This window comes from Ursus americanus, chromosome 7 (genome assembly GCF_024610735.1).
Source record: "Ursus americanus isolate L20-20 chromosome 7, mUrsAme1.1.p, whole genome shotgun sequence".
NCBI classification, from domain to species: Eukaryota; Metazoa; Chordata; class Mammalia; order Carnivora; family Ursidae; genus Ursus; species Ursus americanus.
In genome coordinates this window covers 67,996,845-68,014,823 of record NC_142133.1, presented here as the reverse complement: position 1 = coordinate 68,014,823, position 17,979 = coordinate 67,996,845, and the positions used below count along the sequence as shown (strand labels likewise).

The 17,979-nt window shown below is 34.0% G+C and overlaps 1 protein-coding gene across 4 annotated transcripts in view; it reads right to left on the bottom strand.

The window, feature by feature from the left end:
- The window catches only part of ATAD2B (ATPase family AAA domain containing 2B), a 149,918-nt gene that overhangs the window by 39,292 nt on the left and 92,647 nt on the right, over window positions 1-17,979 (bottom strand). For all 4 annotated transcript variants that reach the window (XM_087863837.1, XM_087863839.1, XM_087863838.1 and 1 more), the window contains one exon: window positions 8,819-9,004. In XM_087863837.1, coding sequence (XP_087719963.1) covers window positions 8,819-9,004 — 186 coding nt within the window. The remainder of the gene's footprint in view (window positions 1-8,818; window positions 9,005-17,979) is intronic.

Here is a 17,979-nt window from a genome sequence, read left to right as displayed (position 1 = left end):
CAGAAGAGACTCTGCAGGAGGTAGGGGTGACGAAGCATTAGATAAGATATAGCAGAAATAGTTAACATTAACTGGGTCTTGAAAAATAAATAGAATGCAATACCCTAGAAGTACAATGATTTTGTTCAAGAGTAGAAAAACATTTAACCTCAGTTTTAAATATTCTTCCTTCTGATCATTTTTCAACATTGTGTTGAACTTTGTGAATACAAAAGCATACCAAGAGTAAGTCTGTAATAATACCCTGATACTCCTGCCAGATTATTACCAACAGCTTAGAATCCAACACTTTATAAGTAGGCTACATTTTACTTTAAATTTACTCCTACTTTATCTTCTGACATTCCCACCCTCAAATTTCATGCTGCAACTACACAAGAAGCCTCATATAACTCCCTGAAATCATGCTCTTTCACGGTAGTTCACAGTGATCTCTATAGGTGCTATCCACGCTTTCCAAACCCTATTTTTAACTCTCCACTCAAGCAATGCTTTCTGGGTGAAGCTTTCTCTGACTTTCCAATATACACTCAGGCATACCTTCTAATACCCCTCATTAAACTTAAAGTTCAATGATTTTTAGTAAATTCAGTTGCGCAGCCATCAAAGTCAGTTTTAAAACATTTCCATTACCTCCAAGATCTCCCTCATGTCCATCTGCCATTAATCCCTACTCATGCTCACAATCCCCACCCAACAACCACTGATTTACTGTCTCTAGAAGTGTGCCTTTTCTAGAAATTGTGTATCATGTAGTCTTTTTTGTCCAGCTTCTCTCACTTTAGCATAATATATTGAAGCTCATCCACACTGTAGAATGTATCAGTTTGTTCCATTTAATGCTGAACAGTATTTCACTGTGTGTATATACAATATTTGGCTTCACCAATCACCAGTGAATGAACAACAGTCTGTTTCCACTATTATGAGTAATGGTAGCAGGAACATCTGCATTCAAGTCTTTGAACATATTTCTCTTCTGTAGTTACCTAGGAGTGGAAATGCTGAGTCATATCATAAGTTTATGACTAACACCTTAAGAACTGCCAATTTTTCAAAAAATGACTACACGCTTTACAATTCCACCACCAATACATAAGGCCTCCAGTTTCTCTAACATCCTTTGCCGACACTCAATACTGTCTAGTGGTTGTGCAGTGGTATCTGATTTCAGAATGACTAATGATTTTAAGAATCTTTTCTCATGTATTAGTAGCCCAAGAGAATATATACTCTTCGGTGAATGTCTACTTAAATCTTAACTTGTAGTCTTTTTTACCTTAATTGTGGTAAAATAGTCATAACATAAACTTTGCCATTTTTACCATGTTTAATTATACAGCCTGTAGCATTATATATATTCACATTGTTATGCAACCATCATACCATCTAACTCCAGAACTTTTTCATCCTCCCTAAGTGAAATACTATATCCAGTAAATACTGACTCCCCATACTCTCCCTTCCCCCAGCCCCTGACAATCACCATTCTACTTTCTCTGTGAATCTGACTACTCTAGGAACTTTTTAAAAGAGGAATTATATATTTGTCCTTTAATGACAGGCCTATTTCACTTAGCATAATGTCTTCAAGGTTTATCTATGCTGTAGCATGTGCTAGTATTTCCTTCCTTTTTAAAGCTAAATAATGTTAAAAGTGCCCTTTGATGCAACAAGTTTTTAATTTTGATGAATTCCAGTTTATCTATTTTTTCTTTTGTTGCCTGTACTTGTGGTGTCATAGTCAAGAAATCATTACTAAATCCAAAGTCATAAAATCTACAATGCTTTCTTCTGACGGTTTCATAGTTTTAAGTCTTCTGTTTAGTTCTTTGATCCATTTTAATTTTTGCATATGGTATAAAATAAGGGTCTCATTCATTTCCTTTGTATGTGGATATTCAGTTTTCCCAGCACCATTTGCTGAAATGACTACCGCTTCCCCCATGAATGGTCTTCACACTCTTGCTGAAAATTATTTGTTGTGGGCTTGTGCTGAGTTTTTTTAAGTAATCTCTACGTCCAACATGGGGCTTGAACTTGTGACCCCAAGATCAAGAGTTGCATTCTCTAGTGACTGAGCCAGCTAGGCACCCTGAAAGAGTTCTTAATGCATTCTGGATTTAAGTCTTATCAAGATATGCAATTTGATGTATCTGAAATATTTTTTCCCAGTCTGTGGCTTGTTTTCTCGTTTTCTTAATGGTGTCTTTTAAGAAGTTTTTAATTTTGATAAAGCTGACTTTATCAATTTTTCCTTTTATGGACTGTGTTTTTATATACTATACTATCATAGCACTTCTCATACTGTATTATTTTCTTCAGGTCTCTCTTCCTTCTACACTTATATATATATATATATATTTTATTTATGGGGGGGGCAGAGGGAGACGGAAAGAGAATCTCAAGCAGACTCTGCACTGTGTATGGAACCTGACCTCACGACTCTGAGATCATGACTGAGCCAAAATCAAGAGTCGGACGCTTAACCAACTGAGCCACCTAGGTCCCCCACTCTAAACTTTGAAATTATTAGAGAACAGTGGCTATCTTTTGAGTTTTTTCACCTATTTTATTCATTCATTCATTCATTCATTCATTCAACAAAGATTTACCAAACTAGAAACATGTACATGTATATATGCATCCATTTGTGAGTATTCTATGTGTGTGTGTACACAGAGAGACCGCATAAGACAGCTAAGCATTGTGAATGAAAGCACGAGGAAAAGAGACACTGGACCTGCCTTAAACAAATTCACTTATTATAACAATGCATTGAACACAATAGGTACACAATAAATTTTTGATGAATAAACAACAGTTTTAACTTGATAAATATAAAACTCATATCCCTGACCACTCATCAGCCTAAGCATCACAATATCCAGAAATGGTCTCTCTGCAATCTTGAAGAGTACAGTGCATTTTAAGTGCATGACCTTTGTAAGAAGACAAACCTGGGTTCAAACTTTGCTCTGCCATACTAGCTGTGAGATCCTAGACAAGTTACTTTACCCCTGTTGGCTTCAGTTTCTTCATCTGTCAAATGGGAAAACAATAGTAATACTTTTCTTACTAAACAGTTAAAAACCTTGTGTTAGATAATATATGTAACTGGCTTCTACAGTGCCTGGGACATAATTGCATAAGTGGCAGCAATTCTTTCATTACCAAAATCTTTTCATTTTACCTCATTTATTAAATGTTAGAGTAGTCAGTCCCCAGTTTTAAAGGTAGAGTTCATTCAAACTCTGTAATGGGGAAAATTAATGTTTTAAGACTCAAGACCTCAAGGATAAAAGAAATGGGAAATTAGGTCAGAAATGAACCTAAGACAGCTTCATGAATAAAATTTGCTTTCCTCAAAACAAAATAAATAATCGTAAACAAACCATAACATTTTACGTTAACACAGTAATAATTCATGTTCATTTACTAGAGATAGCTGTGATTTTAAAAGACTTGCACTGACCTCTTTCCTTGTAAATTTTAAGAATCATGTCATTGTTTTACAACAAAAAAATCAATACTAAAATATTTCTCTTGTATACGTAAATCTTTCATCTGAGTTTTCAATGTCCCTACTTGATTTTTCTAATTAAGTTACTGATTTTTAACTCCCAGTTCCCATGATATGAGACACAAAAAGACACGAAATATTGAAATAACAAAACACTGCTTGTAATCTTCACTTTCCTAAGTGTAGCAGAGGAGGTATTTCCTTAAAATTCATTTCCAGGGGCACCTGGGTGGCTCGGTCAGTTAAGCGTCTGGCTCTTGATTTCGACACAGGTCATGACCTCAGGGTTGTGAGACTGAACCCCACATGGGGCTCCTTGCTGGACGTGGAGCCTGCTTAAGATTCTCTTTCTTCTTCTCCCTCTCCCCTCCCTCTCTAAAATAAATAAATAAAATTAAAAATAAAATAAAATCCATTTCCAATTATATCATCTTGAGCATGCCCATAATTTAATACCAAAATACATACTGTGAATCTGTTCAGAAACATAAGTACAATTCTTTCTGACCAAAGTTTGTTTTCCTTCCTACAAATATTTCTACTTTTTATCTGCTTCCTTATTTAAAAGTCCCTTTCCTATGCTCAACCCTCAATTCTTTTTTCTAATTCTCCTGAAGAGAAATAATTTGCAATTCCCATGTAACTCAACTAAAATTCTCCAACTATTCTGAGTCTACAGGGTCCACAAAAGTAAATTTACCTACACTAGAATTTTGCAAAAAATAAAAAAATAAAAAAGAAATTAGGCTGAGCAGGAGCTCAAGCCAATGTGGTGATTCAGTGGTAAATTCCTATTTTTTATGCAACAAACATTTACTGAGCAATTCCAATGTGTCAAGAAGTAGAGAAGTGAAGGCCAGTAAGACAGTCCCCTCCTCTCAAAGAGCTGTGGTCTAGGTCAGAGGTTCTCAAACGTTTTGGTCTTGGGATCTGATTAAACTCTTACAAACCACTTGGGAACACAAAAGAGCTTCAGTTTTTGTGGGTTACATCTGCCCATAATTATGTATTAAAATTAAAACTAAGAGCACTCCAAATTACATATTCATTTAAAACCTATTACATATTAACACTGAAAATCTATTTTGAAAAATATATCCTTTTAAAAAAATATTTTTTCAAAATGTAAAATATATATAAAATAAAATTTAGCAAGAAAAGTGACAGTGTTTTACATTTCCTCAAATCTCTTTAATGTCTGGCTTACTGAACAACACTGGATTCTCATTTCTGCTTCTGCATTCAATGTGTTACAATATGTTGTTTTAACTGTGTACAGTACATGAAGAAAACCCAAATTCAAGCAGATATGTAATTAGAAAAAAAGGGGAATGTGACATCTCCCTGAAAGTCTTGTGGGGCCCACAGAAGTCCTTGAACCACACTTGGATAACAGCTGATCTAGAGCAATGATTTCCAAATTTTTTTTTATCTAACCCTCATCAGTAAAAAAAAATCTGAAAACATCTCTTCTAGTAGATTTATTTAATACACTATTTAAATATACTATTCTACAAATATTATTTCTATTATAAAACCTATATACACAAAAAAGATAATATGAAGACAAATGAAGGTCTAATGTTTTTTTCAATATCCCAGTGTACTGCCTTATGTACAAACTTACTTGGGAACTACTGGATTAGGAGAGAGAGAGATGTAACTAGAAGAGATGTAACTAGAGAGAGAAACACCTAGAAAAGAATGTTAAAGAGCTCTAAAAGATGAAATTACTACTTTGTCTCACAGAAAGAAAGTAGTTTTATATTCCTAATAAAACATTACCTCCCCCAGGGGGGGACTGCCTGGGTGGCTCAGTTGGTTAAGCGTCCAACTCTTGATTTCAGCTCACGTCATGATCTCAGGGTCATGGTATGGAGCTCCATGACAGGCTCCATGTTCTGTAGGGAGTCTGCTTGGGGTTCTCTCTCTCCCTCTCCCTCTGTCCTTCCCACCCCTCACACCTGCTTGCACATGCGCTCTAAAATAAGTAAGTAAATCTTAAAAACAAAAACAAACAAAACATTACCCCCTGTTAACTAATTCTTTTTTGGTTTTGTTCTATTTTAAAAGCTGCATGGAACACCTTTCCATCTCTGAATGAATTTATTTTCTGAGAACAGTAGCATTTAGTACAGAAGATTCAGAAAATACAGATAAGAAATTAAAACTATTATAATCTTAATACTCAGAAATAATTAACACTTCTGTTATTCTGTTTATTTCTGTAAATAAAACTATTTACATATATATAACTATATAACTACTAACCGTTATTTCTATATAAACTTGGATAATACTATACATACTGATTACCTGTCTTTTTAACAATATATCTGCAACATCTTTTCATGACTTTTTTTTTTAAGATTTTATTTTTAAGTAATCTCTACACCCAACATGGGGCTCAAACTCACAACCCTGTGAGCAAGAGTCACATGCTCTACCACCTGAGCCAGGACCCCACGACATTATTTTTTACATCAATATTTTAAAGGCTTCATTGTGTTTCATGGAAGGAATCTATAACTTAGCCAATCCCCTACAATACGACATTTAGACAGTTTCCAATCTATGAAGAAAGGCTATGATAATTACTCTTGTATTTTTTTTGTGTGGTCTGCACTGTATCTTTGTGTTAGTCCATGAAAAACTCTTCAGATAATTACCCATAAATAGTATTGCTGAGCCAAAATGTGTGTACATATTTAAATCTACTACTTGGACTGCCCTGGAGAGATTTATTCAACTGTTCTTTATATTTGCCTATTTGACAGGTTAAAATCTGTATTTTACTTTTAAATTATCCACTGTATTTCTATTTTAATCCAATTAACCAACATATAGTACATCATTAGTTTCCTATGTAGAGGTCAACAATTTAGTTGCATGTAACACCCAGTGCTCATCACATCACATGCCCTCCTTAATGCCCATTACCCAACTACCCCATCCCCCAACCCACCACCCCTCCCGCAAACCTCAATTTGTTTCCTATAATCAAAGAGTCTCTCACGGTTTTTCACCCTAATGACTGTCCCATTCAGTTTTCCCTCCCTTCCGCAAGGATCCTCTGCGCTGTTCCACCGTATTTTCTTTTTTCTTTTTTTCCACTGTATTTTCTTAAAGGCACTCTAGTAACTGGCCATTTCCTTCTTTTAGAATCACTTGAGTTATTTGCCACCCACTGTCTACTTCATCTGTTCTACAGATCAGGCACTTTGCTAAACTACAGTTACTTAGTCCGCAACTCTCTATGCTTTTCATTTATTCACCAAACATTTACTACTATGTGCTATTACTCACTACTATCACAGTCTGTGACCGAAACAAGCAAGCATTCTAATGGCAAAGCTGAAATTTAAATGAAAGGCTTAGGGGCAGGGAAGGATTTCTGGAGAACAGTAAGTGTAAAACATGTTATGTAACAAGTAGTCTAAGAATTCTCATAACCTTCTCCTCACAAATGTGAAGATCCATGATAACTTCGCTAGCTACTTGGTTAATAAGGGCAAACAATAGAGAAAATGAAGGGGAAAAAAAGAGTTGAAATTTCAGGATTCAATGCTAGTAAATCTCTAATATTTTAGCTATTAATTAAGGGTACTGGTAAACAAATAATGAATAAGTTGAATCCATTAAAAATTATGACAACAATATAGCAACACTGAAAATTTGTATGATATACTGCTAGCTTTAGAAAACTAAACCAACAGGGACGCCTGGGTGGCTCAGTCAGTTAAGCGTCTAGCTCTTAATTTCAGCTCAAGTCTTGATCTCAGAGTCATGAGTTCAAGCCCTGTGTTGGGCTCCACGCTGGGCATGGAGCTTACTTTAAAAAAAAAAAAAAAAACTAAACTAAACCAATAATAAAATCACATATGTGAATAGACAACAGGAGGCAAAATTGCTGTATCAACAAAATGCGTTTATAAGACTTTTACTTACAAAATTTTCAGACAATATAAGGAAAACATCATGTAATTATATATTCCTAAGTAGAACCCTCAATTATCCCAAATTTTCTTTATCTCATAAAATTATGATAAAACTACTTGATAGTGAGGATCTAATTTTTAAAAGTGGCTTCTAGGTTATGTCCAGGTTCGATCCATTTAAAACAATTTCAAGTACATTCCTACTTCATAATACCAAACATTTTATAGTTCTGTGATTTCCAACATGAATTCACATATACTATCTCACACCAAGAAGCTTGTCTGTTATTATCCACATTTTATAGATGAGGCAGCTTAGGCTATTCTAGGTTCAAATATTTACCCCAAATCAAAAGACTAGTAAGTCAGCACAACTTGGTTTTTCTGACTCTTACTACATATACCATTCTACTAAACTTTATGGGCCCCCATGATTAAAAAAAGAAAAGAAAAGAAAAGAAAAAAGAAAAGAAAAGAAAAGAAAAGATTGTGATTAATGGTCTTAATTAAAAATATCAGATTCTGAATAACCAAAAATTATTCTACATTCATTTACTTATGAAATCAATAAATGTACAAATCAACTTTAGCAGAATAGCTAACAAGTGCTAACCACAACAGAAGACCTCAGTAAGCAGATATCTTAATCATAAAATTCTACATAATCAAAGTTTACATTATAGCATTTAAAACATGCAAAATCTTTTATATAAACTGTGTCACCTGGCCAAAATACTTCTAAGCATTTCTAAAGGTGATCATTTCAAGTAAGCTTAGGATGTTTAAAACACAATTTTTCAAAAATCAATTTCATTCACATGAGTTGACTATTTTTTCCTGAAACAAATGTGATTTTACCTTTGATTCTAATATGTTAAATATGAGTTGGCTTTGAACTCAAAAATAAATATCAGATTTGAAAAATATGCACAGCAGTAATAACAGTCAAATTAACAGTAATGCTACCAAGGAAAGAACTGAAAGGTCTATTCCCACCAAATAATCTACCAGATAGTAAAAACAAGAAGGCTAATGGTAACGGAATTAACTGTGATACAGCTTAGGCCTTTATAGTACGTACCAAACATACGTTGGGCTCTGGTCTAAACGTGAATTATCTCAATCTTCACAGTAATAATGACAAATATATCATTAGTACACCAAAAAAGAAATGGAAACTTAAATCATTAACTAACTTTCTTAAGTCACAGGGCTAATAAGTGATATAACCAAAGCATGAATCTAAACAGTATTTATTTTGTTTAAGAAGTTAAATTTATTAAATAAATTAAAATGTGTCCAATTTACTAGATCAACTATTTCAAAACAATATGGTAAATATTTAATCACTTCTTACCTCTTCAGGCAGTTCACTGTACATGGTTTCAGAGGTAGACAATAAAAATATAGGTGAAAATGATGGTATATCTTGTAGCAATGTCAGAAAAGTTGCTCTCACAGTTTCACTGACAGCTTCCCACCAATCACCAATGTGAGGCATGTAAACAATACTAGGTACTGTTCTTCGAGCTTCACGAAAAATCTAATTAAGGAAAGAACTGGCATTAAAAATTCACATTGATACTATTCTAAAGTTTACTCAGTAACCCCAAATACATGAAATGTGTCAGGCCTATTACTGTAATTATTCTCAGCTCAAATATTTAAGCTGTACAAGATGTGATATACAAGTCTCACATAATAGTGTCTATCTAGCCTTGCCCCACCTAAAAAAAGAAGGGGTGTGGGTTTTTTTGCCATTTTGTTATGCCTATTGAGTATTTATTAATAGTACAAAGGTATCAAATTGCTCCACTTATCAAGTAAAGATAATAAAGCAAAACACCACTATAAAATATGCTACAAATAAAGAGATAAACATGCACCTATATGTCACCCATGTCAGAATGGTATCAGTAAGCACAAAGAAGAGACGGAAGACATAGTTTCCATGTTTGTGCACATTCCCTAAAATCACTAAATATATGAATTAAATAAACATTTTTACCACAATGTACCACCCTAGGGCTTAAAATTAATGAACTACCTACTGAACCACTTGTTTACCTATTACCTTAATTCAATCCTCCATAAAGTAATCACAGAATACCCTCAGATCACTGAAGAGCAATAAATAAATTAGGAAAAAGCTCTGAGACACTCCCATTGTCAGAAAATACAAACTAAAGTTTCCTCGGGTGTTAAAAAGAGTCCTAACCATAGCTTCAGTCGCACTCTGCCAACGTACGCCAATAAGGACCAGGTTGGCTATTAGTAAGCTGCCAAGCAGAACTACTGCCCTTAACATATATGTCAACAACAGCTCAATAGCCCATCAACAAATTCTCGTGGGTTAATATGGCATCTCTTCAATACTTTTAACAAGTGAAAGAATAAATGTAAAAATCTTTCTTCAACTTAAGAGTTCTATTTCTAAAATTCTCTACACATTTCAATTAACCTGTGTAATGTGCAAGATAGAGAAATAATGATCTAATATTTTTTATCTACTATTTCGAATGATTAGGATTATGAGATATGTTCCTAAGAATCAAAATGATTATTTTTCTTTAATGAAAAGGACCGCTTGCATGAATTTTTCAAATGCTACATTTTAGAAAGCTTAAACATTCTGTGTAAAATAAAATGTATTGCCAATTTAATAAACCAGATGGAAGATGCTGAAATAAAATTTTCCCCCAAATTGGAAATGTAGATGTTATGATCACTCACATCAAAAGTAATATTTGCTCCTTCCCTTCCTTTAATATTTGCATATCCACCAATCCAGAACAGTTGTACAGTACAACTCCAGGACTTTCAAATTTTGACCTTTTCTGCAAACACGCACCCTCTTATCCTGGATCTTGAAAATCCAAGGATTATTGTTTTCCAAAGTTCTTGTAGAAGACTCATAAGAGAAAAACAAGCATAAATATTGGCAAAAGGAAGGAACCACACAGGAGCACAAAGGCAAGTGAGGCATTTAATCCCCCCACCCAAAAAAAATTGTTACATGCCACCCAAATAAGGGATGGTATGTGGAAGACAATGACCAATGCCTTTTGTCTTTCCAATTCCCATTCTGTGCTGGTAAAACTAGGGAGAGTCAGCAGAGAAAAAGACTAATGAGCTATACAGCTTACTGAGAAACCTCACAAAACTAACCACCTAATTCAGCCATGCAAGGTACCACATGCCCAAGGAGGAATGAGAAAACATGCCTTTAAAAAACATAAAATGTTCATTCTAATACTTGTAGGTTATGTGTTGAGAACATCTAGCTGCTAATCAGCACCAAAGAGTAAGGGCAAAGCAACAGAAGGTTAAGTGATAAAAACCTTACAGAGCCAGAAGTTAAATAATGCAGTACTATAGGTGTTTTAAACTTATTGGCAAGGCTGAACTAGAAACAAAAGCACCACCAACTCTAAAAGAGTTGAGGGGTTTTTTTCTATTTCTTTTCTATTTTCATCCAATTCTCCCCAAATTAACAAAGTGAACATGACATCCTATTGAACCTCTTATTTCTAAAGACTTCAGGAAAATATCTTTATTAACAGAACTTTTAAAAATTATATTTTCAAACCTAAAGGGGTAAAAAAATCAGAAAGAAAAAAGCCTAAGACAAATACAGAAAAATAAAAATGCTTAGGCTTTCTGGTCCATGAATGTATAATCACCTGATTTTACAATTAATCTAACTACATGCAATATCAATACTCAGGGGCTATTTTCAAAATTTCTCTCCTAAACCTTTACAGCAAAAACATGCTTAATTTCTAGAAAACTTTTTTAAAGGCATTAATAAAATAAGTGTTATTTTTCTGATCCATGTGATCTCAGAATATCTAAACTTTCATATTTTCTTTAAATATATAGCCAACCTGTTCTAATTCTCCGGTTTTTGTAATGAAAATTCAAAAATAATAGTCTAAAAACAGTATTTAAAAATTCAGAAAAAAGTTTAACTCTATCGTGATTTTTCCATGATGTAAAAACAGCTCTTCAGCAGTTTGCTGGTAACTTTTAAAGTTGTGGAATAAGATACACTCTGTTAAATCAATTAACCAGATTCAGAGTAGAAAAATAAAGCCTAGTTTTAGTGAAGCGGCAACTGTCTTGGGAACAAGTGATGCCATTTGATAACTAGAAAAATACTCACCTACAGGGTGTCTTGGATTGGTGGATGTGCAAGGTGTAGTAGAAAACAGAAAAACTGTTATAGAGAAAAAAAGACAGTAGGCCAAATTACTGAACCAACCGTTCCAAAATACCTCTGACATGACCAGCACTCTTGCACAAATAAAATGAACAAACACCAGTGTATGTGAACTGTTCATTTTGATTCTTTAAACAATATATTCTATTTCCTTCTGGCCTCTTCTTGCCCCAGACATCATGGTCTCTTATGTAACTTTTTTTAAAAGTTTCTTTATTAAAAAAAAAAATCACAAACTACTTTCTCTGAATATTAAAGATATGAAAGAGAAAAATCAGGCCACTGAAGTTAAAAGTATCCATATAAGGAAGCACTAATTACATATATATAAACTACACCTATATTTATAAGAGTTCTTATCATCTCAAAAGCTAAACTTTAAAGTCAGTATTTTAGCCAGCAAATTTAAGTGTGTAGTGCAGAAAATTTATTGTATTTTAAAAATAAAGACTATATAGTCCGTATCAAGCTATTTTCTTTAGAAACTGGAAACTAAAGCAATTTTAAATACAAATGTGAATGAAGCAGAAAGCTCCAAGCTAGTACAGCTTTCACTTTCCTAAAAGGGGCTATATAAGAAAGAGGGAAACAACTTTTTGTCATCAATAAACTTCCAGAATTTGTCTTGCTCTTGTGCTAAAATTTATAAAACATAGGTAAAAGAAAAATCTTGGGGGCTAAAATATTCTTGATTTTTATAATAGAAAGCACTACTAAAATGCACTATTAAAATAAGTTTAATTCCTTATACCATGCTATCACAAAATATAATAATATATCTGCATTACTAATTACTTCATATCTATCACTTTACTCCATTTATATTCTATTTACCTAGGATTTATCAAGTATCTCTGTAAAAAGGAGGCATTGTCTAGGATCAAGATTCAAGAAATAAAGTGCTTGATTTCTTTAAAAGCATACAAAATCAGCCTGTTATAAAATATAACTATACTAGAGTTTCTACACGATGACTGTAATATAAAGCAACATTTAATGAAAATTAAATCACCCAAATTCCTTTTCTGTTATTTTCATTGCCTAAGAACTTCAAGAATTTCAGTAAATGTGATAAACTCTGGACCAGGATAATTTAATTTGTTTACAACTCAAGAAAAAAAAAATCGTTGCTACAGTAAAACACAGAAACCCACGTGCACAAACACAAAGAGTATCCAAAGTATACACAGACTGCTAAGGAGAAATCCAGAAACCCTTATGCACAAACACAAGAGCATCCAAAGAATACACATAGGTAAGTATCTTAATTCCTTCATGCTATTTAACCAAAAAGAATTTCCCCTGAACATTTCCAAATACAATTTCTTTCAGGGAACAGAAATATATGAAAATTTTCACCAAAAAAAAAGACCCTTATTGACCATTTAAAATTATCTGTAATACCATAAAGTATCCAAACTCCAAACCCTGTGACAGATAACACATAAATTTATCAATTCAATCACACTTCTGAATTAATGAGAATAAATACGATACACTCATCAATCCTGGTTTTCCTAAATCAACAGCAGAAATAATAAAAAAGGCAAAAAAAAAATACACTTGAAGGTGTCAGAAAAGGGGAATCATAGCTGCTGGGTTTTTTAGAGTGTTAATACAGATAAGTCTTTCAATACAGCTACTAACATCTCCAACCTTACGTAGGGCTCAATTACTTGTGAACTTAATGGAACAATCATAAATCTTCCAGGCTACACCAGGGTTTTCTATTTTCCTTCTAGAGCCTTTGGAAAACTATAAAACACTCCTAGTTAGGTAGGTAGGTAAGTAAGTAGATACAGAGATACACACACAGACACACACACACACACACACAAAGCCACTTTATGAACTCTGGTAGTTGTTTTCAGTAATAAACACCTAGAGTCCAGTGATCGGCCGAAGTACTGTATCTCAAGTGTCATCTACTGAAGACCTAGGATAGTAACACCCAGTTGTAGGTTTAAAGTGCAGATTCCTGGGGCTCACCCCAAATTTAAGGAATCAGAAACCCTGGGAACAGAGCCAGGGAATCAGAAATTTTAATAAGCACCCACAGACAACTCTTTAGCTCACCAAATCTTAATTAACAATGAGAAAACCTAGACTAGACACTAATTCCTCTACTGTTTTCACACGATTTCTAATATTCATCATCACCTGAGGCGATATGAAGGAAAAAAGGAAGATATTCACATACATGCTTGTGTGTGGATAGGTTTTAAAGAACAGACATAGAATTAAACATGTATAAAGAAATATAAAAAACTGGGCTCTTTCCATTTTCCATTTTATCACATATATAAATACAGCCCTTTAAAGGCGATTTAAGACTTCTTTCCTTTAAGATTATGTTTGTGTCACATTATTAAATAACTCAACTTAATTTATAGTAAGTATCTTAGAGGTTGGGGAAAAGAGAAAAGCACAGAAGAATAATTTGGCACAGACTAAACCACATCTATTTAGAGATAATCCTCCCTACAGGAAGACTAGCTCTCAGGAAAAGTAAGGCAAAAGGGAAGAAAGGGAATACAGAACAAAGGAAGAGCGAGAAGTTTTTATTCTTTCCAGCATTTTAGCCCCTGATTAGTATGCTCTCTTTCCCAGGACTTTTATACTCTCTTATATCCACTAATAGTTTCACAAATTAAGAAAAAAAATTCCTCAGTTTTATAATGTAATAGTCTCCTTTTGGATAATTTTTTAGAAGAGACAGTAACATATTTGCAAATTTAAAATAACTTTAAATATGTACTTAAGATACAAATAATCAGGGATTAACCAGGACAGTTTATCTGGTCTTTGGCCAACGTTCAGAAGTCTGAGCTTCAGCTACCGTATCTCACAAAATTCTCCTCAGTCCCTGGGCAGACTGGACACCCAGGTGTGGTCACTCAAAAATAAGCTCTACTACTAACTCAGGACCTTGTAGGCAAAAGCAAAGACGAGATGTCTTGATGTAATAAATGCAGTGTAATACAACCAAAACAATAAGTGCTAAGTTTTTGTTCTTTTCCACTACCAAAGGACACTTCTCTCCATCCTCCCTAAGAACACAACAAAAAAGTAGTAAAAGACAAGAAATGAGAAAGAGACCTAAGAGTATACAGTTAGAATTCAAATTTAGCCCAATGATGCCCAGTTAAATGCAGAAAAAAATCCTAAGATCCTAGCAACACCAACATATAGTTCACTACAATGCTTCCTAAGTATTTCCTCACCTAATGTAAGTCAGTAATGGATTTATGAACATGTACATACACATATTAGCCATAAAGAACAACCACAGACAGAATACTTTCTCACTCTGAAAATGATCCTCTTTTAAAGTTATTTTATCTGTAGCTTGCTTGATACTGTCATATATACATATTAAAAAAAAATCCAAATTGTACAGCAGGGTGTAAACTAAAATGACAAAGTTATATTCATTCCCCAATTCTCCAAATTCCTTCCCCCAAGCCAAAGCAATGATAATATTAAGTTTTTTAGGCTATTCTTGGACAAAATTTCTACTTATATATAAGCATGAATATATATTTTTTAAGGTTTTTTTTTACACAAAGATCATATTTTGATAGACTGATTTACAACTTGCTTTTCACATATTTCTCCTATGTAAATTTACCGCATCCTTGTTAAAGGCTTCATAGTACGTAAGGATATACCATAATTTATCATAGGCCATCCACCATTAAAGGACATTTAGCTTGTCGGTCTTATTTAGTTTGGCAACACTATACGATGCTGGGATAAATGTCCTTGTACATCCAGCAGTGACTACTTACAGCTAAAACATCTTCAGGAAAAATCCCATAATGTAAAATTCCTAAGCCAAAAGGTGTATGTACTTAAAACTGTAAACAATAGTGCCAATCTACACACCAAAATCACCAGGCATCATCAATCTTTTCATATTTAAAAAAAATTTTTTTAAAGATTTTACTTATCTGAGAGAGAAAGAGAGAGAGCACACAAGCAGGGGAAGCTGCAGAGGGAGAGGGAGAAGCAGGCTCCCCACTGAGCAGGGAGCCAGTCATGGGGCTCAATCCCAGGACCCCGACCTGAGCCGAAGGCAGACACTTAACCAACTGAGCCACCCAGGTGCCACCAAGCTTTTTATTTTCACAAACCAGACAGTTGTTTCAAAAGTAGTATCCTATTGCTTTAATTTGCATTTTCTTCAGTTACAAGTGAGGCTAAGAATCTTTTCAAACTTTTACTAGTTGCTTTTTCTATTTTTTTTTCTTCCTACAAATGGAACGCTGTTTTGCCAATTTTTATATGAGGTTGTCATTGTCATTCTTTCTTACTGATTTTAACATATTTTTGTATATTTAGGAAACTTACCCTTGACATGTGTGTTACAAATACACTTTTTTGCCAGGTTGCGTCTATTAATTTTATTAAAATAATTATTTTTGCCATGTGAAATTTAAATTTTATAAAGTCAAATTTGTTCATATCTTTATGTTTCCTGGCTTGTGTTCATTGCTTAGAAACGACTTCTTCATATTCAAGATAATATATATATTGACCTTGTGAATTCTCTCTTTTTAGTCCCACTGACAATCTAGAATTTATTTGGGGGCCACAAAAAAAGGTAGGAAATCCAGTTTCACTTTCTTTTTCTTTTTCCCCTCATAGAGTCAGACAGTTTTCCAAGACCACTTATAATTCATCTAATCTATAACAGCAAATGTCATCACCATCATCATGTGCTAATCGTCATCAGATATTAAATTCTCATTTCTACACAGCCCTAAGTGTTCATTCTCTTTTCTATTACTTTGTCAGTCTATCCCTGCACAGGTACATATTCTTTATTACTATGTTCTGTTACATTTTTAAAAACCTGGTAGGGCTCCCTTCATTCTATTTTTTTCCTCTAGGATAGTCCTTGCTATGCTCATACTTCTTTTCTTTTTTCTTCTTTCTTTTTTTTTTTAAGAGAGCGAGCATGTGCACAAGCAGTGGGGAGGGGCAGAGGGAGAGAGAGAATCTTTTTTTTTTTTTTTTAAGATTTTATTTATTTATGTGACAGAGAGACAACCAGCGAGAGAGGGAACACAAGCAGAGGGAGTGGGAGAGAAAGAAGCAGGCTCCCAGTGGAGGAGCCTGATGTGGGGCTCGATCCCGGAATGCCGGGATCACGCCCTGAGCCGAAGGCAGACGCTTTAACGACTGCGCTACCCAGGCGCCCCGGAGAGAGAGAATCTTAAGCAGGCTCCCCTCTCAGCATGGAGCCAGATGCGGGGCTCGATCTTACAACCCTGAGATCATGACATGAGCCAAAATCAAGAGTCAGATGCTTCACCAACTGAGCCACCCAGGGACCCCTCATATTTATTTTCTAGAAGAAATACAAAGCCCTTTTTTAACTTTTCCTCTTAAATTGTGGGTACATTATATTTGAGACTGCATTTAATTTATACACTGATTTAAAGAAGAACTCACAACTTTCCAATTTTGAGTCTTACCAGCCCTTAGCTATGCAAAGAATCTGTAGGAGTAGTGATAAATATGATGACAGCTAACAGCTACTGGGTACTATATGCCATCCCTAGTGGATGGGCTTCTTTTAATAATTACAACCACCTTATATAGCATCGTTATCTTCATTTCATAGATGAGAAAATTAAGGCTCAACGAAGTTCAGCAATTTTTCCAAGGCTACAAACAATAAGCAAAGTAGCTGATATTTTAATCAATTTGCAATTTAAACTGAGAGCACACTTTGAATTGTACAGTAATTAAAAAACGAGGTGTGTTTTTTATTTATTCAACTGTCCTCCTCATTGAATTTTTAGTTTTCTTCTTTTAGGCTCTGCAAATTAATTGTTTAATTTCCAGATAAACTTAGTTGTTATTTTAAATGGAACCATTTCTTCTACTTATTTCTAACTTGTTACTATGTATATAAAAGAGAACTATTTTACGTTAACTCTGCAAGTGTCCACCTTAGAACTCTCTTTTGTCCCCAGTAAGTTTTCAGTAGATCTTATAAGTTTTCCAAATATACAATTATCATAGGCAAATATTTATAACTTCAATGTGTCTGTTCCAATATTTATATCTCTCAATGTCTAACTGAATCAATTTTGCATGCTTTAATAATAGTATATTATTCTTTTGATGTGCTACTAGAATCCATTTGTAATATTTACTTTATGACCATTGCCCTAAGTGAGATTAGTCTTAGGGTTTTCTCTGTATTTTAGTTTGGCATTAAAAAGATCTTATCCTTTAAGATTAAAAGAATTAACCCATGAAACTATCTGGATTTAGTGTTT